General features: G+C 43.1%; 1 protein-coding gene across 12 annotated transcripts in view; it reads right to left on the minus strand.

The window, feature by feature from the left end:
- Window positions 1–25,760, minus strand: part of fgfr3 (fibroblast growth factor receptor 3) — an 89,906-nt gene that overhangs the window by 25,560 nt on the left and 38,586 nt on the right. For all 12 annotated transcript variants that reach the window (XM_039786058.1, XM_039786055.1, XM_039786051.1 and 9 more), the window contains 3 exons: window positions 14,689–14,858; window positions 495–618; window positions 95–285 (listed from right to left, as the gene is read on the minus strand). In XM_039786058.1, the coding sequence (XP_039641992.1) occupies window positions 95–285; window positions 495–618; window positions 14,689–14,858 (485 nt within the window). The remainder of the gene's footprint in view (window positions 1–94; window positions 286–494; window positions 619–14,688; window positions 14,859–25,760) is intronic.

The raw sequence follows: 25,760 nt of genomic DNA on the forward strand, positions 1-25,760 counted from the left end.
GCGTGAATGTGTAGATGTGTTCCGGTGGACTGTAGGAACCTCATTTCTGTATCCGTGTCCGTAGACTCGTCAGAGCTGCGGGCCGCACACCCACCTTCAGAATGTTGACGTAGGGAACGCCGTCGGGGCCGTAGCGGCTGCCGTTGACCTCGATGTGTTTCAGCCACTGGATGTGTGGCTGGGCGTCGCTGTACACCTTACAGTGGAACTCCACGTCGCTGCCCACCACGACCGTCTGATTGGCTGGCAGGCCTGCCTGGAGGATGGGCCTGTGGGGGGAACGCTCTGAGACAGAAAGCAGGGACCTGTTAGCACGAGTCATGCATGGGAATGATGTGCTGCAGGAAAATGGAGAGTACTGTACGGGAGTCTTAGAAAATCTTTTTCACATCAACAGCTCTGGGGGTTATTTAACCCCCCTGGTGCATGTTAATGTATTGGTTGTTTACACAGAATTAAGCAGAAGTGAGAGGAAATGGTTCCGTGTTGTTTACCTAGCACATCCAGCTGGTAGGTGTGGGTGATGGCGCCGTACTTGTTCTGCACCACACAGGTGTAGTTTCCCCGGTCTGACGGCACGGCGCTCTCCATCACCAGACTCCACTGTTGGTGTCTCAACTGGGGGGGGGACAGAACACAACCGGCATGCTATGTCATTACAACACAATCGACATTTGTGAGGATACTGAGCCTTTGGTGGAGTTTGGTGTCTTATGTTCAGGCCTGATAGACAAGTGCTCGTTCAGTATATTTCCACTTATGAAGACATACAGCATCAAGTCAAGTTTATCTACTGCATATATCTCCGGACTTTATATATCATCCTTTCACTTTCAGCTAACCCGAACCCTTGAAATAAAACATCACAGAGCAGCCAGGTTGGTAGAACAGAGCGTGCAGTGTGCGCCGATGTTTACCCGAGGTGCAAACCCTTTTTGAACAAACATTTTAGTAAATGGTGGCGCAAATTTAACCTCCCGGTATTAATTGCGTTCTGCTTGACGCAGAACAGACGTGCCTTTTGACACGGTGCACGCGTCCTGATGGGAAACGGCTCTGTGTGCCCACAGCACAAAGTACAACCCCGATGGAAAGGATTGAGGAGCAGAGAGCAGTCCGATTAGGTGTCGGCTGCAGACTCTGGATCTGATTTGATATGAAAGGCTTTTGACACTGAACAAATGTGACGGGACATACTTGGTAATTCTCAGGGTGCTGAAAAATGATGGCGAGAGTTTTACAAAAAAAAAAAACAGAATGCCACAAATAGCCCCTGAGAGCCAGCTGTAATGATCTGGAAAAGTGGTTGGTGTCATTTTACTTTTAGTCCATGCTTACGTGTTCTTGTTTTATGCGTATGTGCTGTATATTTATAGCATATCTAATGTTTTCTTTTAACCCTTCAGTTGTCCTTCCGGTTTTTTTTTTAACGATTTTGTCTCTTTTCAACGTTTTCGGAGCATTTTTTGACGTTCCCCCCCACTACCACCAGTATACACTAACAACAACTTATTACCACTATTTTCACACTCATTTTTGGAATTTATGGTCAATAAACCTCATGTAGCCTATATGAAATTATATCTTACTTTTGAGTTTAAAAAGAGAAAGTATGAATTATTTTGACTGGTATTTAAGATCGGAGGATGGATAACCACAGACTGTCCAAGTTTAGTCAGAATAATGCTATAAAATTAAACAAAAACACAAAATTCAGTGAATGTAGTGAACTGATCCTTCATTTTACTTGTGAAGAGCATTTCATTAAACCATCCGTGTTACTTTTGGGAAAATTGGTTTGAAAGAAACCCAAAAGTTGGGATATAGAAACGTTGAAAACGGCTCCGATTTGACCCGAAGACAACAGCAGGGTTAAGCCATCAACCTGCTAGGGACTGCAGATAAAAAATAAGCCTGCATGGCTGCATGGCTAAATCTGGCACATTTACATGCTGGAGTCATGTTGATTAATGTGCGTTGTCCCTTTTAAATAAAGGAAAGAAAAAGAAAAAAATAATAATTTCAACTCATCGATATAAAGAGCATTGCATGTGGGATTATTTTCATAAGAGAAAGCTCAGTAAAGTCTCTTAAAATCATTTCCTTCTCTCTCTCTGCAGTGGAGGCAGGCAGGATTTCTTTTTCTTCTTCTTCTTTTTTTTTTTTTGCACCTCTGAAATTGGTTCCACTGTGCCAGTCAAGAGCAATCCATCCCTGGAGACGAGTCGCAGGGTAAATTTTGCATACTGTAGTAATTCAAACCAGGTGTGGCTGCAGACAGATACTAACTTGACAGATTCAGAAGCTGCTCTGAGGCAGAGTGAGCAGCACGGCACGGCACGGCACAGCACAGCACAGCACAGCACAGCACAGCACAGCACAGCCCGGCGAGGCGAGAACAGAGAAGCTGCTACGCATCGATGGGCGCGGGCCAAGAGGGACGACCTCTGTAAGCTTAAGTGGAAACATGCGGCGCAGACGCCGATGCTGTGCTCATTGCAGCGACCACGCGTGGAGTGAACTCCTCCGAGAGAGGTCAGAATCACTAAAAGACGGGGAGTGAGCGATGTCAACAAAGAGGCTTTTCAGGGTGGAACACTTAACATCACCTGGGTAGGAAAATGGGCCGACCCAGAGAGGGCTGTGTGTTTTCACAAACGTTTAACCCCACACGTTTGGGTAGGAAGCGTGTGTATGTGTATATATATATATATATATATATATATATATATATATATAGAGGATCATACTCTCCTTCCCTCCTTCTCCTCCCCTCTACATTACAGTATACACTCCTTCAATCTCTCTCTCTTGGAGTCGCATGCGGAAAATAATGTAACAGTGTAAATATTATGCCTGTGTGTGCTTTTTGCAGTTGCGTGGTAACATGGACCAGGCAGCCCGCTCGACACTGGCAAATGTTTTTTTGAGACAGGGTCTCCAACACCCCCCCCCCCCCCAAACACACACACACACACACTTTCAGAGCCGGGGAGTCAAACTGAAGTCAATGGCTGCTCTCATGAGGACATGAGTGACGCCTTCTGCTGCGGTCGCTGAGCACAGTGGAGAGGGGGGGGGGGGAGAAAAAAAGAGGAGACGCGCGAGGAGGGAAGCTAGAAGGTGGTAAAATACGAGCTGAAGTCGATGCAAAGTAGAGGCCAAGACCACCAACACAAACAGATCTGGGATCAGAGTTGTGGTCTTATTTAGGTCTCCAATTCATAAAAACCTTAAAGCCTGAGAAGGTACATTTACTCTACTGTCAAATTTGACCTGTTTTCAAAGTTTCTGTATCAGAAATTTGGGTTTCTTTCAAGCTAATTTCCACAAAAATGACACGGATGGTTCCATTGAAACGCTCTTCGAGTATAATTAATGATCACTTCACTACTTTAATTTAATTGTGGGGGTTTAATTCAATTTTACAGCATTTGGAGATTTTTTTTTTTATTGTTTCAGAACAGTATCCTGACTAAACTTTGACATATACCAGTCTGTGATCCTCTTAATATTTTCCTCTTATTTTAACACCTTAGGCAAAAGAATTTATAATTTCAGCTTTTTGTAACTGAAAAAAATAGGTAGAAAAGTGTTGAGCGTAGAAAAAAGAAACAAAAACCTTGAAAAAGGCATCAAGAACTTTCAAAACGTACATTTTTACTCGGGAGGACAACACAAGAGTTAAGTTAAGGTACTTTGAAGTACTTCGGACGCCACTAAATACAGCTGACTGCTGTAGTTACTTGTGCAGATTCTGATTTTACATTCGCTTGAGATGATTATGGATGCTGTCAAAGAAAAATCTGGCACGGTGACACTGTCAAAATCCCTGCTTAATTTCAGCTGAATAAAACATGTATTTTTGATACAATCTGTAGAGGAGCATGCAATCCTTTAACTTAACCTCTCAGCATGAAAGCCCCCAAACTGGAGATACAACATTTATCACCGGGCTGATTTTTTTTTATCTTGTTATGTACCTACACATTTGGGGATTTTGATAATTTCACTATTCAGTTATTTATTCTATTTAAAAAATCTTCACAATGAGTACTTTTCCCCAAAAAGGTGATAAGAGCTTTGCGTCTAATACTTTACTTATCCTAAAGCGAGACTATGCAACTTTAGAAGGAGGAAATACCACAACGTTCCACTTAGAAATGAAAGTTACATTTATAAGCAACTAGAAGGGTGCTCAGAGAGCGCAGACCTCAGGCAAGGCATGTCCTATCTCCCAATGTTAACGCAGCGTGAATTTTCCCAGTCGGGAAGTCATTTTTCCTTTTAATTCAGACACCACATGAATGCAGCACAAACGCCCTATCTCGCAATGCTAACGTAAGTGAAAAATAATGTGTGTAGCCGCCCCGTGATTCAGCTCCGCTCTGAAATGTAATGGGTTCTTCCTTGGCCCATGCTGCACCCTTCCACCAAGTTGCATGAAAAACTGAACCAAAAACATAACCTCCTTGGTGGAGGTAACCATACAACTGTACGCACTCCGACATGCTGCTGTTACAGCCCGACTTGGTCTGGTATGACCAGTAGCTTATGGTGGCTAATGTTAGCTAATGTTAGTAAACCAGATATTGCTGTGTAATGGGCTTTAACTGAGTAACTTCTATGGCTTTGGAGTGTAATACTGCTGCTGTTATAACATTAGCTATGAACCATTATCCCATATCTGTCACGTATGAGGACAGTGGCCACTATTAGCAAGAGTTTCACAGTCTTGCTTTAAACATTTTTAAATCTGGACTTTGGCTGCCACCACTGCCCTGTTGTTTGTGGTAATTATTAACTTTGAGGGACGTTCACACTTTAATTCCCTTCGGTCTTTCCCTGGGCACATTTAATCATTTTCGCCATACATGCCACTTGCTTTTATGACCATGTTACTCTGTTGAACTGTTGAACCTGCAGCATTAGTCCCCAAACGTGATAATCCCATCCATTCCAATCATGCCAGATTCCAAACAGAATTAAATTATTAAGGAGCTTACGTTAGAGTCATACGAGGCTTTAAAGGTTTTAGGGCTTTGGCTGTGGACCGACAGAAGGGCCCAAGCCATGGGAATGGACAGGGAGTTTTACACTGCAAAAAGTGTGCATCTGAAGGAGCCATTAAACCAACAGAGTATGAGAAGTATGTTGGGATTTGTATTGAATTCAGCATGACATATCTCGAGGCAAATGTGCAAAAAAAAAATGTTTTTGCTTGCCTGCCATGGAAAACAGTGAGGTTACCTCACCACAATGGCAGATTCTTTCAAGTATGTTAATCAGAACACAAATTCACGAGTCAGGAGCCAGCTTAAATGGTTCATAAAGATACAGTCATTTTTTGCAGTGTAGCAGTTGTCTGAGAAAACACAGGAAGCTCTGCTCCCTTTATAGTCCAAAGCCTCCGTCTTCACCTCGCAAAATAGCCCTGTCAGAACCAGCGGGGCCAGTTAGCAGAATTTATGACTGTGTCAGAGCGGACCAGTGGCCCGGATCTGTGCTACCGTCTAATTTGACCTACAGAGAAAGTGGAAACAGATAGACGTGGCCCTAAAGGGTTTGCTATTAGAGCTTGCAGAGTTTGAGGCTCTGTTCCCTGAGTTTGGCTCCATGTACTGTACATCAACATAGAGACTGTAAAATTGCAAGTTTGAGAGTTCAAAGGAGAAAGAAATGGGGGAGAAAACCAAATAAACAGGATAATCTATCTTGTGATATCCCTGATGTATTTGGGTAAAAACGACAGGGGAGAAATGGGGGGGGGGTGAATGACCGTGGAAGGTCTAAAATAAAAAAAAATAAAAAGAGTCCAAAAATAATCTTGCAAAGTGTAGAAATTCCTAAGCGGCCTACAGAGACTCACAATCCAGGCTGTGTTAAAATCTGGACTGGAAAAAACAAGGAGGTAAAGTGCTTAAAGTCTTAAAAAGTAACAGTGTGGAGCCAGTTTAATAGCCCTGCCTTTGGAAACCTGTCAAAACAGGGATTGAAAAATCAGTTATAGCACCGAGCGACCTGGACGAAATGAGACACAATAATTACATTGTCAACTTTTGTTTTGCCTGTGCCTCCGCGGTTCAGCACGAACACAATAAAATCCCTTCCACCATATGTGGCGGCATACAACAGCATTGGCTTTGGCTGTCAAAGCCTCAGGCCAGCTCAATAGGCTGGCGACACGCCCATCTCTCCCCACCTCCGTCTGATGGCTCAATAGAGAGGTGAACTTTAACCTTTGGGCCCTGCCCCTCCATTATGGAGGAGGCGCTGAGCGCCACAGTTGTCTGGGAAGGCGCACAATGCTCCAGCACGTCGTCGCCCTGCTGGAATTTAATTTTCTATTTTACAAATGAGCCACACATCCTATTTACCGTTCCATTTACTTTCAACAAACGTAGCGTTTAGTTCTCTGTGTTGCATCTCAATAGACTTACAAAGCGGCTGTAAGATAGAACTGAATGTCTGAACAACCTCCAGCGTGCTCATGGAAAAGAATCTACTGAGAAGATGTTAGTGTAGTACAACTATCCCGGCCTGTAAAACTGGATAATCTGAGGATTTTCTCCGATTTGTGCTTTGCTTGTACTACAAATACCGACATTTCCGTACTGCAGTTGTTGATAATGATTTATTTCGCTGATACTTCTCTGCATAATTCCAACTTAAGTGTTACCGCTCTTTTACAACTACAAATAGTTAGCATTTTCCCCCAGAAATACATCGAGGAAAAGCATGTGAAAAAGCATCCAGACCATCATGGGAGATTACATAAGAATGTCCACTGAAAACTGTGTGACCTGCACCAACGCTTTCTAGGAAACATTACTGCCCCCAAAAACCTCCTTAAAAAGTTCAGAACACAAATTATCCCTCACAAATGAACCAACATAAAGTCCATTAAAAAATACAACTGAATATAAGAAATGTTCTGTAGGATACGGAAGAGGATTAGGGTCATATGTGAAAAATGTATTTGAGTTTAAAGTCAGAATTCAGACTTTTTTTTTCTCAATGTTTTAACTTTAAACTCAGAATTCTGACATTAAACTCACAACTCAAATACATTTTTCACATGTGGCCCTAATCGTCTTCCGTAGAAGGAAGTGAACCTGATGAGATTATATTTAACCGTATAAAAAATAAAACGTCTTGTCTTTAAGGAACAAAGCAGAACACGGTGCATCCTCAGAAAGGCCCCTTTCATCCACTCCAGTGTGAAGATAGGAGGTACTTTTGTAGGCAGGCAATGGACCTTAATGGCCCCCCCAGTCATTAGCACTTGTGCCGATCTAAAGGCACTTAGGGAAAATGACAAACTGGGATGGAAGGCAGTGCTGAGCGGAGAGGACTACACTGTGCTGATCTGCATGGATCAGTTAGCAAGTCACTTAAAAGTCACCCGTCCAAAAATCAGACACAGTCGCGATTCATTCAGCTGGAATTAACAACGGCTGTCGAATCAAAAAATGATCTTGTCATTTCAATAAGGATTGCCGGGGGAAGACAGCTTCACCTTGAGGACCCAGTTGGAGGAATAGAGTCTTTAGAAGGCCATTGTCAGGCTGTCAGGGCTCAGGGTGCCCTCCCATCTACCGCCCCCCCCCCCTGACCCTGCCAGACGAACGCATCACAGGCAGATGTGAGGGCTGCGACTCAATGCGCTGCAAGAAAAATGTCCATCCTGACATGGATGTCTGTCTACACAATGACGATTCAATCTTCAGCCAGTTCATGAAAGACTTAATACGGATGTTCTTTTCTGATTGCCTCAGGTTACATTTACATCGCTACGTTTTAGTTTTTAAGTGGAGTTTTAAGCCAAAAACGATCTCTGTGCACACAAGTGTTTTTAGCTCCGGTAGAAGAACTGATCTCCGTTTAAACTAACACGCCCAAACCAAAATATCTCCTAAACAGTCTCGTATACTGGGCATGCGCCTGCCAGGGTATACAGGAGTCAGCAGTTGCTGGTAGTTGCCGTGGTCACGTTAGTAGCTTTAGTCGCAGAGAACGGGACGTCGTGAAAGATAAGACCCAATCAGGCGGCGAAACGCTGGCGTCAGCGTCGGTGTTGCCGAAGGTCTCCGTTCGCGGCCGTTGAGACGGCAACGCAACCCCGCAGATTCCAAACCAAAACGGGGTCGGAAGTGTTCCCAAATGTGTTCCCGGTTTAGGGGCTCGGAAACACCAGAGCAGTGGGAATGCGAGGTGTAAACAAAAGATATTGATTTTTTTATATCAAACCGTTGCAGTGTAAATGTAGCCTCAGACTCTCAATCGGTCGACGCAGAACGTCACCCACAAAGAGCCAGGGTCTCTCCGAGGCTTCTGCCTGTTCAATGTTGGGTCAAAATTGTTGGGTCTGTGTAAATGATAGCGTGGTCTCGACCTCCTCTATCTGTTAAGTGTCCTGAGATAACTTCCGTTATAATTTGACACTTTAAATAAAATTGAATTGAATTGCTCTCGTAACAAACAAACAAAAAGTCACCAACAGTGTGTTGGATTTCTGGTTTCTTCTCAGCGTCGTTTGAAACTAAAAACTATCAACGGTGAAAGACAAATGACGCACTTTATGTTTTTCCTGCAGCTTCCAAAAGCTAAAAACATCACAAATGGACCACGATGGCCGTCAATCGCCAGCAGCACAGGACAAAGACAAGACAGGCGTCTTGCAGAAACGTTTGAGGAATAAAGAATCAGGACACCGCAGAGCTTCTCAGTGTTTTACTGACAGGGGATTTCTGGGAAATGCAGTGCACACTGACACTAACAGCAATGCACGTATGGCAGGATGAAAAAGAGGATCTAAAGCATAACCATGTTAAAAATTAGGGGGCAAAATAATGGTATTAGGCACATCACTCAACTTAATTGGAGATAATGTAACGGGATGTTTTTTGTGCACATGTGCAAATGTCTGTGGATTATCTTCAGCAGCTGGGACATTGCTTTTAAAAAGAAAAAGAAAAAGACATTACTGATGAGTTTTTGAATTCTACTTTTTAAAGGATTGAGCTCTGGTGACGAAATTTCATTTATCTCCATTGTGTCAGGCTGGACAAACAAGCCTAATTTTTTTTGCAGGGTGCCGATGGGGTTAGCAGAGGTTTTGACATTAGTATATGTGGGGGTGTTACCCCGGACCCCTCTAAAGCCAGGCCATGTCACAGGCTTGTCTGTCACCCAGCACCCTGGTTCTATAGAGGGTGACCTCTCCGTTCACCTCCCTCAAGGCCAACAGCGGCCACATGGTGACTGGCTAACTGGATTTTAGGGTTCGGGTTAGGGTTTTAAAAAAAAAAAAAACAGCTCCGGGACAGAAGGGAGGGAGGGAGGAAGGGAGGGAGGGAGAGGAGAAGCATGCGATAACGTCTCAATAAAGACAGAAAGGAACGTCTCAATAACTGCCAACTTCAATCTTACATCTCATCCAGACTAAACGTGTGCGTTTAACCCTTGTGTAGTCTTACCGGCGACCAAGCAACTTGTTCCTGTCCTCCCGGGTCAGAACTGAAGATGACCATTGACGTTTTTGGCGCTTTTTTAAAAACGTTTTAGTCGCTTGTTTTCAGCATTTTTGGATTTTCTTTTTTACTACCACTAGTATATACACAACTAACACCAACTTTCTGCCACTAGTCTTACACAGAGTTTTGGAATACATGGTCAATAAACCTCATTTATATGAAATTATGCCTAATGTTTTAGTAAAAAAAAAAAAAAAAAAAAAATCAGATCAGACGAACTTATGTTGATCTATAATCACTATCAACGTTTAGCAACTGTTTTGAAAAGTTCAACTGATCATTCATTTTACTTGCGAAAAACATTGTTAATTACATAAAAAAAAAAAAATCCATGTTCTTTTTGGGGCCATTTGGTTGACAGAAACCCATATTTCTGATATAAAAAAAACTTTTAAAACGGGCCAAATTTGATCCAGGGACAATAGGAAGGTTAAATGGTGCATTTCCATTTAAGGTAGCTGTAGAGTTGGATTTGTTCCAAATAGGAGATACCATCAGTTAAATTATGTACTGAAATCATAATAAGGACGGATATTATGATGGAATTTGGCTGATGGGAATCCACATAGCTCAGAGCCCCCGGGGGGGGGGGAGAAGAGAAACCAGAGAAATGTCTTAATAAGGCCTCGGTCGCCTCATCTCTAGTACAACTAAACTAAAGCTTGATCACTGAGAATGATGTGAGCAGACAAAGGACAGTCTTTTGCAGAGGTCTTTTAGTACAAAAATGCACTGCAAAAAAGGGGCATGTCACTGTATTTTGTAATCAGAATATGATTTTTTTTTTTAGGTGGCTTTAAAGCATAAAGTCTGCAAGTTATATGAGGCCAAGTTCACTGGAGGTGAATTAAAAGAGTCCGTTATGTATGCTCTGACAAGGTAAGTGGTACAAAAAGTTGATTTTTGTGATTAAGGTGAACTGCCTCTTTGACCCATTTATTAAATTTTTTTTAAAGGGTAGCATTAAAAAAAGGATTTGAAGGAAATCTGATTGTGTAGAAAAGCACAGATGACATTAAAACTAGAGCTGCAAAGATTAATTGATTGATCGATTAGCTGTCAACTATTAAATTAATCGCGAACTATTTTGCTAATCAATTGATCGGTTTGAGTCATTTTTGTATGAAAAAAAAAAAAAGAGTAAAACTTCTGATTCCAGCTTCTTATATGTGAATAGTTTCTAGTTTCTTCCTTCCTCTGTGACAGTAAACTGAATATCTTTAAGAACAAGACATTTGAGGACGTCACCTTGGGCTTTGGGAAACACTGATCGACATTTGTTGTAAAACCATTTTCTGACATTTTATAGACCAAACAACTAATCAATTTGTCGGAAAAGAAAAAAATCAACACTGAACTACAACTGCCTGTGTCCAATTTAACGTACAGCACAACTATAACATGTCCTGTTTGGTTGGACACCTACAGACTTTACCAGCACCGTGAGTGCCTGTGTGTTCAGCATGGGTGGCCACAGTGGGAACTAACCCCACAGCAATGGATGGTGCCAAGCTCGCCCCGCTGAGCTATACAGAGCGGAGAATGTACAGGAATTTGTCTCAGTGGCTTGTTGACAACTTAATATCACAGCTCACCCTGACACAACGCAGTACAAGGCCAACAGTTCCTCATGTACGCTGTAAAGGCTTACTATGGATAGTCCGCTATACATAGTACAACTGTGTAACATGCCATAGGAGTTAAAGCAGGGGAGTGTACGGAAGGGCTACTGCTGGAGAGGGAAATCAACTGAGTGATAGGCACATACAACGAAATTCAAGGTGCTACTCCATGGTGCAAACATAAAAACACTAGGGGTGGGAATCAGCAGAGGCCTCACGATACGATATCATCCCGATACTTATGTCACGATACGATATTATTGCAATTTTAAAGATATTGCAATATTCTGCGATATATTGCAATGTATTACATTTTTTTCCAACTTCAGATTTTTCCCTATTTAAAATGATGTCCCGAAAGGACAGTTTTGTCAACATCTGTTTTATCTAAAAAGATACATTTCTCTGTTTGGTCATCTCACTTCAATTTTATTGCTGCAAAATGTGATTGTCAAGCAGACAAACTGACCAACACATATGTCATAAAAGATCGATACTTGGCGTCTGTGTATCGATACAGTATTGCCACGAAAAATATCGCGATACTATGCTGTACCGATTTTTTCCCCCACCCCTAAAAAACACCCACATTAAACTAAGAACATGGATCAGAGAATGTGAAGATGGTAAAAAGATTAAGGGCCCTATTTTAACGATCTAAGCGCAGGGCGTGAAGCGCCTGGCGCAGGTGCGTTTAGGGCGTGTCCAAATCCACTTTTGCTAGTTTGAAGGCGGAAAAAAGGCTCCGTGCGCCGGGCACATGGCTCAAAAGGGTTGTACTTAGTGTCTTCATTAATTCATAGGTGTGTTTTGGGCGATAAACCAATCAGAGTGTCATCTCCCATTCCCTTTAAAAGCCAGGCGCGTTTGGACCTTGGAGCATTGCTATTATGATGGAGGATTTGCACCGTAATATTTTTATTTGTAATCTTCTGCATGTGTGTGTGCTGCTGTGCTTCCCTGTGTGTGTAACAAGCATAGTGTACTCGCGCTGTGCACGAGCCTAGGAGCATTTTACTAATGCTCTGTTAAAATAACAATGAAATTCTGCGCTTTTGACTTTAGACCAGATTTTTGTTGGTCACTGGCGCGATCACTTCCTGCTGCCTCAAGATAGCAATACGCCCAGAATGCACCTGAACACACCTCCCTGTAAGTACAGCACGCCCATGGGCGCAGAGATGGGCGCAGGTGCATTTGCTATTTAAACAACGCGGGAGCTGGACGGTCTTAAAATAGCAAAGACACTTGCCTCGGGCTTTGTGTTGGGCTTTGCGCAAGTAAATAGTAAAATAGTGAAATCATAAGTTACATGCATTGCACATGATTACGTGAAATGCAAGTGCAGCGTAAGTGCTTATGTTTTTTTGTTATTTTATGTGCAGATTGCTTGCTTTTTTTGCATTCTTTAATGAGCCATTGGTGAGTCATATTCTACACAAAAAGGACACTTAGGAGTTTGGGCGATAAGTCAGAGATTTGGTGAACAGAATACATATCCAAGTGCTGTGATCGGTCCGTTTGGGATTCATTTGCTGTAGAGCTGTGCAATTAATCCAATTTCGATCGCAATTTCGAAAAACTATGTGCCTGAGAAAAAAATATTACATGGCATTTTCCAAGTAAGCTCTTATTTTGTTCTGAAGGGGAATTCATAAAGTATAAAGTATTAAGGGAAATTTCACAGCTCAAGGTGTTTTCACTGTTGATTTGTTTAAATGCTTAGCTGTTTTTGAAGTTCAATAAATGCAACGTCTTTCCAAAAGTCAATGAGTAATTATGTCAAATGATGGTGATTTCAATATTGACCAAAATAATTGGGATTATGATTTTTTGTTTTTTCATAAGCGAGCAGAAGCTAGTTTGCTGCTAACAATGCAGCAGCAAACTTTATCATCAGCAAATCTTCACGCATTCTTAACATGCTAAAAGTTGCTGTCGGGGAGCTACTTCAGAGAGTCCTGAGGGCTGGTGACAGGTGTGTGTGTGTGTGTGTGTGTGTGTGTGTGTGTGTGTGTGTGTGTGTGTGTGTGTGTGTGTGTGTGTGTGTGAGAGAGCGAGAGAGAGAGAGAGTGGGGACAGAGGGAGGGAGACAACTGCTGTTGGTCTGCTGGGAGCAGATGTTGGAGATCTCTGTAAACTGTTAATAGCTGCAGGATCTCATTACATTTAACTCTTTAAATGCCAAACCTCCACTGGGGGAGAAAGTGCCTCTCGTTGCCTCACTACCAGCCTGACACACAAACAGCTTCAATGATGACGTTAAAAGATGCACAAAGAAAAAAAAAAAAGTTAAGTTAAAAGTTAGCCTTCCCACAACAGTTCAACATCAAAAATATATATTTTTTTTAAATGTAAATGTCGCAATATTTTGCACTGAAACTGTGTGAAAGTTAGCAATGATTGGAACATATTTACAGGTAAATTCTCTCCCATCATCATGCCTTTATGAAGGCAGCAAGAGGACTGAGAGGGAGAATATATTTTCATATATTTACCTACCTGCCCAGGAACTACGGGCAGAAAATAGCAATTGTGCTACAATCTGGTGCAATGCGTCTCTCCTTGTTCTTATACAAGGTTCACGTTTCATTGTGCACTGTCCCTGTTTGAATTAATTACATGACATTACAATAATACAAAGGAGAGACTCTTCTCTGGGCATCGTTTTAGAATTTATAAGTCATTAAGTTTGAGTTTATTTTGAACCATAACACACGTTTTGACTGTTTGAATTCCGATGCTCTTACCACACTGAGGTTGTCTTTTAATCCCACAGCTCGGGGCCATTAAAGGAAGACAAAAGTAAACCAAGCCCTGTTACTTTAAGCAGTGCCATTCTACACGAGAGCCCAGTGTTTAAAGTCAATCCGACGACAAAAGTGCAACAGCTGTTTGCTGCACTGCATTACTGTCAACATTGAGCTATACACGCGAGCCACGCATGGATCTGGGCAGCGCAGCAGCTCGACCCCTCCGAATGTATTTCCGTCAGCCTAGCTGGGGCTGAGAGCGCCCTGAGTCCTGCTTCCCAGCACTCTGCTTCACACGCCTCCACTTATAGCAACTCACACCGGGGAGCATCGCAACACTCGTACTGATCTACTGATGGACACAGCCTCGCTGGAGTAGCAGGGGATTAAGATGCCTTGCTAAAAGGCACTCCGATGGTAGCTCAAGCACCGATGGTGCCCTTGCTCCTACTATGCAATATGCCATTTCTATTCATCCGCACCTTACTGATCTGTAAATCGGTTATTATCATAACTCTTTTTCTATTTCTTAGAATATTTTTTGTATATTTCTCCTATGTCTACTTAATGTGTATTTGTCTTGTTCTATCGTTCACAGTACCAGAGTAACCGAGAAAAACGATTATTTTGCACACAACATTTCTCAAGTAAACTCTTATTTTCTCTTGTGTTCTGAAGGGGAATTTAAAACGTTGTAATCTTCAACGGGAAAACGTTTTAATATTGACCACACTGACCACAATCCAGGAGCCCTACTTGAAGTCAAAGTTCTCTCACCTTGATTCCTCCCATCCTCTGCTCTCCCTTGAACTCTTTGCCGTTCTTCAGCCAGTGGATGGTCGGCATCGGGTTTCCGGACGCGGCACAGCGGAACTTGACGGTGTTGGCGGCTGGAACCGCCAGGAGCTTTTTGTCCATCCGGTCTGGCCTGGTCCAATATGGAGCTTCTGTTGGTGAAACACAGCGCAAGGGGTTGCGTGAGTCATGGGGTACTTATTCTCCAAAACAGAACAGACACTCTATTCGGATGGTTGTATGGTAGTTCTGACATATCTCAAGTCTCAAGTCATTCGAGTCGCAAGTGATTTAAGATAATCTATCTCGGGCTAAAGTAAAACGCTCAAGTCATTTGAGACCAGTCCACGTCAAAGCATCAGTTCAATTTAGACACGTCACGGTCGTGTCCTATTCGTTTGAGATGAGCCGTGTCTCGAGTCAAGTCTCAAGTCCATAAGGGCATGAGTCATGAGTCTTCATAAGCAAACTGCAAGTTGAGATGCAGACCTTTCTGGTCAGAATCCTGAACACAAAATGACAGAGGATATCAAATGTCCCCTTTGGAAGTGTAGCTGGGACTCTCAAGTCTCAAGTCATTTGAAAAAACTCTCAAGAATCGAGTCATTCCATACTCAAGTCATTTGAAATAACTCAAGTCATTCCATGCTCAAGTCATTTGAAATAACTCAAGTATCGAGTCATTCGAGTCTCAAGCCATTTGAAATAATCTATGTCAGGCTAAAGTCTGTTAGAGCAAGTCTCATGTAATACAAGACGAGTAAAGTCTCAAGTCATTTGATACAAGTCCAAGTCAAGCATCAATTTAATTTAGACGAGACAAGGTCAAGTCGGAAGTCATGCGAGATGAGCCAAAGTCTCAGATGATTTGAGACATGTTTGAGTCAAGTCTCAAGTCCACGAAGCCAAGTCCTAGTCAAGAGTTAATAGGGGTATGTAGCTGGGACCAAGTCCTTTCAATGAATATGGTTCTGTGATAGAAACAGGTCAAAACCTGAGACCAGGTTTTTGTTCCCATTTTGTGACATGAATCTGACTTGATTTGCCAAGATGTACTGCTTTCCTACCCTAACAGATCACTCCCTAGTTTTCCATTTTCTATGTTCTTAGATCATAGACATTTTTGGGAAAGACCCTCCAGGAATTCATAGATACATGTTTTTGTAATTGCTAAAAGATGGCCCAGCCGTTACAACTTGCTCCTCTGTCCTGTCTTCAAATTGGTCCATCTTGGATGAGTTATGTACTTTGCCAGAACAGATGTAAGGTTGAGGTTTCACTGGAGGTCTTCCCTCGCCACTCTGATAAACAACATAGTGTACCTGCACCCATTATTCTCCAACGTCAAGCCCGCCCTTCAGTCCCAATAGAAACAGTTAAACGGTGTGAAACAGCTTGACAGATGCTGAAAGGACACAAAACATGTGCGTGAAGCGTCACGAGGACCAAAGAAAGCTTATAATCTCTCTCCCCCCCCCCCGATAACAATGCAAGAGTTCATTTGAGTCGTCCGATCCTGAGAGTTTGGAAACCTGTCAGAGCGATTTATTGAGTTGTATTGAGAAGACAGGGGACAAAGAGGGTGTAGCGAGTCAGAGAGGCCTATTGTTCCGCTGTGTGGGTGTGGAGGGTGAGAGCACAGAGGTATGGCTCACTCACTCTCTTTATGGTTCTGTGGGAGTGTGTGTTAGTGGGTATGTATGTGTGTGTGTGTGTGTGTGTGTGTGTGTGTGTGTTTCCCAGGACAAAAGCTGGGGAGGTGGCTGACCAGTCATCAGATGTCTCTTTTACTTTCTAAATGCAGGAGGAGAGAGAGGAGATAATTACCATCTCAATGTCTGCACTCTGTGTGTGTGTGTGTGTGTGTGTGTGTGTGTGTGTGTGTGTGTGCGCGTGTGTGTGTGTGGGTCAACAAAAGTTGAAAAAGTAATTTTCACCCTCGAGCACCACAGGTTGTTTTTTTTTTTTTATCTCATTGGGACATCTCCGGTGAGATGTCAATCACAGAATACCTGTCTGCGATTGGCTCTGATCTACAGCATGTGTGTCTGCTTTGTGATATATATTTCTGACACACATTTCTTTGACTCCTGCCATCAAACTTTGGCTTGGTATTCACAGAGTAATTACAACCAGAGCAGGAGAGAGAGACTCAAGTGATGAAAGACACAGACGTATCTTCTTAGAAAGCAAACAAACGGAGCGTCGCTCCACTCTACTGAACAGACTGTTAACTCGGCGTGTGTTCGCAAACTCTAATGGAGCAGCTGAGCAGCGCTCCCTGCTTGAGTTAGACTCCCCAGCTCGCTAGGACAAACGCTCTCCACGTGCAACCACAGACACACACACACACACACACACAGCCTCCACCTTAAAAGGGAAATATCTGTTAGATTTCATTACTTCTCTCTCTCTCTCTCTCTCTCTCTCTGTCTCCTCTGTCTCGGCGTATTTAGAGCGACACTCGGCGCAGCGTGGGACAACCCTCCAAGGAGTCTGAGCACATTGTTTTCTTGGCATCGTAATCAGCCACACACACACACTCGGTTCAAACAGAAACACACTGAGGTTTTTTTTTAAAAACAGTCTCTCTCCTGTTGTGTGGTCCTCCTCCTCAGGCTGCTGCTGCTGCTCCTGAACTCATCTTGGCCTGAAAAACACTGTCCTGCTGCTGCTGCTGCTGCTGCTGATTCTTCAGCCACGATGATGTTTTTAACCCAAAATAGGACGCTTGTGTGGGTTCAGCACGTCTCCATGGTTTCCCCCCCCCCCTCAAAAAAAAAACCACCCTGAGATTGGTTTATTCGCTGACCTTTAGCTGTGCTAGCTGCTGTGTTTCCGCTAGGATCACCTGCCAGTCCAACTGAGTGGGCAACTGCAGTGGCGAAATCCTCCTTCATATTTCCTGGCAATTCGTTTTCTGTAAGTAGGCTTTTTTTGTCTGGTCAGAGCTCACGCTGCTAATGCCAACCACGCTGTTCTTCTTTTACTTGGGGAAATCATCTTAAGAATATGCATCAGGAAGAAAAAAAAAAATATGGGATAAAAATGCATAGAAAGAAAACCCCAATCAATAGGTAATTATGAAAACGAGAAAAGATTTAAGGGGCAAACTGTATGAAGTAATAGTACTGTTTTTTACTTAACGTAATGAGCACTGAGTGTAAATAAAGAGATGTTATGATGTACGACCGTATGAAAATAGATGATGAATTTCCTTATTTTGAGCCATTTTATTGAAGTAAAAAATGCTGCATTTTCTAATTTAGAAACAGCAGTCGATATTCGAGTTGAAGCGGGTTTTTGATTGACTGGTGGGGGTGTTTCCATAAGGTCTTCTCTGAGCTCCCTGAGGTGTCCACCTGTCACCTGCGGAGGGTTAACCTCTCTGGGAGCCTAAAAATTTACGACTGTGTGGTTTGTTTGGTTTTACACCTTAAACACACACACACACACACACACACACACACACACACACACACACACACACACACACACACACACACACACACACACACACACACACACACACACACACACACACACGATATGTCTACTGGGGGGAATAGCATTCTATTACAGCTACCAGCTACCAGTACTGTATTCGGATATTCTTCTGAAGCATCGTCCAAACTTTTCTGAATACTTTCAGTCGGTTTAAAATAACACGATACGTGATTTGACAGCAAATACAGAGCGGCTTCATCTTTCAAAGTTTGACGAGATCCCAAATGGATCTGTACTACTTATTTTCTATTATCGCTGGCAAGCAGGTGGTATTTTCAGTTAGAGGAGTATCTCAATATTGTAACTAATTTCAATGGTATTCGGTGGAAAGTTAGGCAATAGGCCCAACAAAAGTATCATTATTAAGTTACTTTTTGGTGGAGATCCAGGAGCTTTTCTAATGACTTCTTTTCTTGTAAGATAGGGCTTTTTATTGTTCTAACTACTGCACTCACTCACAGGAAGGAGAATCTGTCCCATGTATCCCACGATAGTCTGTCACTGTGTGTATAATAATGCAGAACCAGAAGCTAAATGCTTCCTATTGCTAAAATAACTTCAGGGGACTGTGCAGCCTTGCAGGGGGTAGCACTTTTTTTTTTTGTTAACAACATAGAGCATGATTACATTTTCTTTGTGTTTGCACTGAGCTTTGCAGTTCCAAGTGTTCCACGCACAGGGAAACACACCCCGTCACACACACACACACACAACCCCTGTATCTCTCTGTTCCCTTTTCCCTCTGACTCCTGGCTCTGTGTTGCGGGTCGAAGGAGCGTGACTGCGGCTCTCTATAAACCCCGACTGCAACAGCAATTAGCCGGAGCAGGACACGGCGCGGTGCTGGTCGCCGCGGCACAAGGCCCTTCAGCGCTCAGACACCGATCTGGGGGAGGGGAGGTGGAAGGGGGTTTGGTAATTGTGTAATTGTATAATTTGCCCTCGCTGACGCCTGCGAGCACACAGGCAAGATTTCATTACAGATTACACTGGGCTTCTTTTGAAGGCACGCTGCCCCTGGAGGGCCTGCAGGGACTCAGGGCAAACAAGAGTCGGGAGGGAATGGCGGCCGCCGAGCAGCGTAGCGTGGCCCGGCGTCCGGCTCTCTGCTCTCCTGCCAGGGTAAACAAGGAGGCTGCATAGCTCAGGAGCACAGCACAGATTAGGCTCTGTTAACATTCCTCCCCTCTCCCCCCCCTACACACACATACACACACAAACACACACACACACACACACACACACACACACACACACACACACACACACACACACACACACACACACACACACACACACACACACACACACACACACACACACACACACACACACACACACACTGCCCTTTCACTTCACACAGCCTCCGAGTGTTTTCCACTCTGCGCAAAAAACCACTCACTTTTCATAACTCTCACACATCGTGTGGGGGCGTACGATGGGTTGATCTCTGACCATTTCTTTGCTCCTCTGTCAGGTCAGCACGACAACTCCAAGCCAGCCGATGACTTTTGAAACTTGGTAATCGTCCAAAATAACTCGTTTAAGGGAGACGACACACCTCTCAGGATCTATTCGGGCATTATCAACCCGCCGTTGGCAGGGCTGTCCTCGACTAAAGACATTCTTGGTCGACTAAGGCTACGTTTACACGTGGCCGGCTATTTTCATGAACGGACATTTCAACCTCTCCATTTTCAAAGATAACACCGTGCACAGCTGTCAGTTTTCTGAAAAGTGTTCGCTTACACGTACCCGTGTATATACGCCGTCAATGGCGCCAAGAGCACATCAAAACCTGTAGGTGGCGGCGTAACGAGGTATCGGAATCCCGAAAATAGCAACAACAGCAAGGAATCACTTCCTCGGCTGCCTTAAAACCTTTTCAGAGGCGACTTCTCTGTTTGCGTGTAAACGAAGGGCCACAAACGAAGGGAAATGTCTCCGCTTTTCAAAATAACCATGTACGTGTAAACGGGGTACCACGCACATATGATTTTGTCGACTAATCGATTAGTTCAATCGACAGATGTGCGCGCTTTGAGTGGCTGCAAAGACTAGAAAAGCTCAATTTAACTATTAACCCAACGTTTACGTCTGTAAAGTGTCTCGAGATAACTCTTGTTATGATTTGATACTACAAATAAAATTGAATTGAAATTTTGAATTGAAGTCCATTTACCATCTGTAAAACCGGGTTTCTCTATAAAAGTACCACTTGAAATCTTGTGTTAAATCTGTGTACCACCTGTGCTCGTAGGTTTCTGGGAATTAAATCATTGACTTGATTAGTCAACGATTTCATTCCAAGAAACCTACGACTAATCGACTAAAGAAATCGGAGTTGATCAAAACCAAACCAAGACCTAAACGGCCGATTAGTCGACTAAGACTAACAGGACTAAACATTTGAACAGTTTATTTTGCAGAGGTTGTTCCCAAAGGAGATTTTATTGGGAGATATTAATGGTTTGGTGATGTCCTTATCAGTAATCACTGTCACACTTTCACCTGACAGGACTGACTCGAACCGACGTCAGCACACCCATGTGGTTTCCTTTGTGCTGCCTCTCACAATAGAAATGTCAGCCTCCCACTTTAGTCAATAACATGCAGAATGTCCTGTGTATCTGCCCGAACAGTGTCGATTGCCTGGAGATACAGAGGCAACACACACACGGCTGCCGTCTCTCTCTTCCAATAAAAAATAAAAATAAAAAATGAAACACAAATCTGGTGTCAATCCTACAAATTGGTCGATAATATCATTTGCGCGCCAGAATTACTGTGGGCTGCCGGGCAGGAATCTATCTCCTCTGCCGTTTTCCCAGAAGGCCGTGCTGAGCGAGTTGCGGAGGTTAGTGGAGAATGAGCTCATGACTGCAGCAGCTTGCCTGGGCTTTCTTTCTGTCTGTCTGATCGTCTCGCCTCCGATAACAGTCGGCTGTGGCCAGCAGCGGCATCATTTCAGCTGGCAGCATTTCAACAAATCTTGAATAATTGTCACTCAGCGATTGCTTTCTATCCCCTTCTCCCTCATTAATAGCCTGACTCTTTCCCCATCTCCACATCTCTGTTATCGTCCCTCTCTGCATGTGGATGTGGATGTTCTTCCGCTCGCCGACAGGGACTCTCCGTCTGGCTATGTGTGGCTCTTCACGTGGCCTCCTTCCTTGCCATAGCCGGCTAATTAGCGCTGGTTTAGCGGACATTAAGCGGCGATAGGGGTTTAACGTTTCTGGGCTAATCCCTCTCCCTTTTGGCCGGGAAATCTGAGCCCCGTATGTCATGAGGTAGACTTACATCCAGAGATTAAGTCTGGCAGTCTGAGGCTATTTACTGGCATTCAGGATGTCTGCAGTAAAGCTGCTGCCACTTCGGCCCATTTAGAAAACACTTGAGGCTTTCAGCGCCAAGTGAAGCTGTGCATTCAAACACATTCAGGTGGTTTTTTGGTGTTTTTTTTTTTTTTTTTTTACATTGCAGGTGTTAAGCTTATCCATAGCGACTTTCGGGTACAAAGACAGCAACAAGAAGCTTTCTGCAGTGTTACTCTGCAGCTTATTCTGCTGCTTTCTCCTGTAATCTCTCTGGATAAGAGCACCAGCTAAATTCCTTGAAGAAAAAGGCAATGCTGTATGAATATAAAGCCTACATAAAGACTACATTTTGAATTGTCCAACATCTGAGGTGAGCAGAACGCAGGGATTAAATGTTAAAAGTGAACCATGACAAAGAATATTAACAGGCATCACTGTGTTCATTACATTATGTAAATGCTTGAGTGCAACTAAGCGCAAAAATAACTATGATTACTTGCTTTCCGAGTCGTAAAATGACAGGATTAGGAAAAATTAGGAGGTGATTTCTTGATCCATAACTGGGCTTTTACTCGTTTTTCTTACTGTTTTTGACAGTCTGTCTTTCTCAAAGCTGCCTTTGCATGCTGCCATCAGCAACAACTGCCTCATTAAAATACAGATTTCTTTCCTGTCTCCAAACAGTGAGGAAATCCTGAACATATTAAAAAAATAAAAAAAATGGCAGAGAAACAGAAAGTCAGCAGCTAACCAGAACCCTCAACAGCTTAAATAAAAGAAATAATAAACAAGTTTTGACATGATGTCGTTATTAAAAGCTATTTTGCCATGCAATTTTGGGGGATTTGTTTTTTTGCTTTTATTTTGATAGTAGAGCACTAATAATATACAGTCTATGAGAGCACCTCTCTACTATCAAAATAAAAGCACAAAAAAAATGTGGGAAGAGAGAGATTAGGGTTGACAATAAAAGTCCCCTCTAACATCGGACATACACTTGCCACTTTATTAGGTACACCTAGCTAAAACTTATAGAACATTCCTTCCTGAAGGTTATAATGTTCACTTGTCCCTTTTTCCACGCCAAATCCATTATTTCACGTCTCTCTCTCTCTCTCTCTCTCTCACTATGTAATCATTGTAGTGGACAATAGATTGGGTGAAACGTTAATGACGAGCATGCGGCCTTTGGGGCTGTTTCCGTAAGCGCAGCGTGAGTCACTCTCAGTGTTGTGTTTTCGAGTCGAGTGCGGCGACAGTTGATTTGGTCGGAGCTTTTGTAGCGACTTTCACAAAGAGGCTTTGATTTCGGTTGGGCGTCCGTCTGTCACTTTGTCACTCCAAACAGTTCCACGTTTCGCCTCTGGCACCGATTCTGTCGAGCAGTTCAGGTGGACTGTGGACTTCAGTTCAAGATCTGATGGGCTTGTTTGACACTGCTGGCATGCTTTTTGGCTGTCTAATCAAATCCTTTGTCTTTGAACTATTGTGAACCGTCAACGTATGCACACAACAGTTATGCTATGAAACTAAAAATAGTAAGTACATTTTAAACCCACGCAAATTTTGATCCAGCCCGCAAATCAATTTAGGTTCACAATAAATCGGAAAACTGTTTTTCAAACTGCAATTACGCAAGACTAGCAAGCAGAATTTGGCAGATTTGCCGACTTTGAGACTCAAAATATGACCACGGAACTGGTGAGTTTGCATATTTAGGCTGTGAGACAGGTCGCTGCGAGTCGGCTGTGTGAAAGCCTGCTTTTCAAAATGTAATGTTTTGCTTGATTTGCTCAATTCTATAATGGCTAAGCTTTTACTTTTTTGCTGACTTTTTTATGGCTTTATGTCGGCCAAACTGTAAGTGAGAAGACTTTATAAAAGCATGTCAATAAACTAAACTTGATGAGATTCTCATTTTTCAGTGTGGCCCTTGAAATTGAGTTTAACACCCCTGTTTTAAGGGCTTATTTTTAGAATATAGATTCTGCGTCATACAAGTTGCCACCTGCTCATCAGATAAACATTCACACACCGATGGCGAAGCATCGGGAGCAAGTGGGGGTCCAGGGTCTTGCCCAAGGACACTTTGACATGGGACTGCAGGGATCCAAGGGATCGAACCGCCACCCTATTGTCTCCATCTATCCCGTTATCTCTTCCTCTCTCACCATATTTCCATCATTTCATTTCTCTTATTTTTTCCCCGTCTGTCTCTGAGCGTCTGCGCCTCGCCTTCAGCCGCCTCCCTCTGTAGGCCACAACAAAGGCAGCCCAGTGTTGCTTTCTGTCTCTCCGGAGTCATGCTAGCTGACAGAACAGGGCGTCCAAAGCGCACAGCAGCCAGCAGAAGTCATCTTTCATCCTTCTTTGTTCACCTGCACCTGAACCCCGCACGTCTCCGAATGCCAAAACTGCTCCCATCACAACGGAGCGCCGAGAGGGGTGTTACCTGCCGGAGAACCTCAGGCTTTTGATCTGTGCGATAGTGGCGGTTAGTTTAATGCCCCCCAGGGAGAAGCTTCAATTTGAGCACGGCGAGACAGTGAGCGCTTATGAGAGCCGTATAAAACCAATTACAGATATATAACATCTAATCAGTTGCATACACGCACATGATAGTCATATAATTGCCAATAAAAGCTCTTTTCTAAGCAATTATTGTGGCTTCTACAGACACAATCTTTTATCACAGTGACAAGCGAGACTCTAAAATGTTGATTAACCGTTGACAACATAAATAAGGTGAAGGGACTTTCTGTTCCACAAGAGGACTGTGGAACTACAGCAACCACTTTGCTCGCACTTTTGAACCTGTTCATCAGGTTTGCTAATAGTTCAGGGTTAGCAACACACAACAATCCCTAAGGTAAATGGAAGAGACTTGATTCGGAGTCAGAGGGTCTGCAACCTTTGTAAGAACCGCATGGCGGCAAGTATCATACTTTGTGAAAGAAATATAAATATATAAACCAAAAAGTTACTTTTAAATTAGGTTATTTCTTTGAGCAAGAGTTTGTTGAAGTCACTTATATTGCTCTGCAGTCCTTCTGGGTGCCTTTTCTTGTATCAATAACGTATCATGAATGTTTGTACTTACATACTAAGTAATCTTGGTCTCTGAAAGATAATAAAAATCACAACCTCAAAATATAAGTAAACAAAACAACTGTGGTTCGGCTATGGTTAAGATTAGATCCGTGAATTGATCCACACAAACTTTATAATCAATATATCCGATATAGGGGTACAATCTATCTTTTCACAACCTTGAGCCCTATTCACAGGGGACTAGTATGACCTGGGGACCTCTAGTAAGGTGTAATAATTGTGGAGGTCGTCTGTGATCTTAATCCTGTGCAAATATGCCATGTCAGTCATTTAGGGTTGCGTTGGCTGTGTTGGCAATTATAAATCAAAGTTTTGACCGAGCCTTGAAATCATATTTGGAGGATAATGTCTGTCAATTTGAGTAACATACAGACTTGGCATATTCATGTCAATGTGCCGCACTAAAAACAGAAATGGGAAGGTAATTTCTAAAGAGAGTGTCATGTGAATGGGGCTTTAGTTTAAATTCTGTACTTCCCAGTCATGCGAATTTAGCTCCAAGGAGCTCATTCCCCGGAGTTCTTATGTTTTCTCGCCACGCAGTTTTCGTTGGATTGGTGCGGCACCTGGATCGTGGTTGCAGCTGCTGCCGTGGTCCTGCTCGACGCCCTACTACGCCCTGCACTGCTACTACTATTTTTTTTAGTCATAGTTCTATTATCTTTATTGATACTATAATTGCTACTGTTCATCATACCAACTGCTATAATTGTTATGAATCATATTTCTCCATATCTGTATATCTGTACCAGTGTCTCTGTGTCCCAACCTGCAGCAGCAGATGGCCCGACTACCGCCAAGAGTCAGGGTCTGTCGAGGTTTCTGCCTGTGAAAAGGAGGGTTGCTTCTGTCGCACCAAGTGCTTGCTCCTGAGGGGGAAATTGTTCGGTCTTTTTAAATTATAGAGTGTGGTCTAGACCTACTCTATCTGTAAAGTGTCCTTCGATAACACCATTAATAAAAATTGAATTGAATTTTTGATGGAAGGGAAATGAAGTTGTAGAGAAATGTAACAATATAATATCCAAACAAAGCTGTTTGGATGTTATATTCAGCCTCATTCTGACCCGCTCACAGCCGTTAACAGCTCCCACTTCATTCGGCAGTCGGCGTGGC

Source organism: Perca fluviatilis, chromosome 20, assembly GCF_010015445.1.
Source record: "Perca fluviatilis chromosome 20, GENO_Pfluv_1.0, whole genome shotgun sequence".
Classification (NCBI taxonomy): domain Eukaryota; kingdom Metazoa; phylum Chordata; class Actinopteri; order Perciformes; family Percidae; genus Perca; species Perca fluviatilis.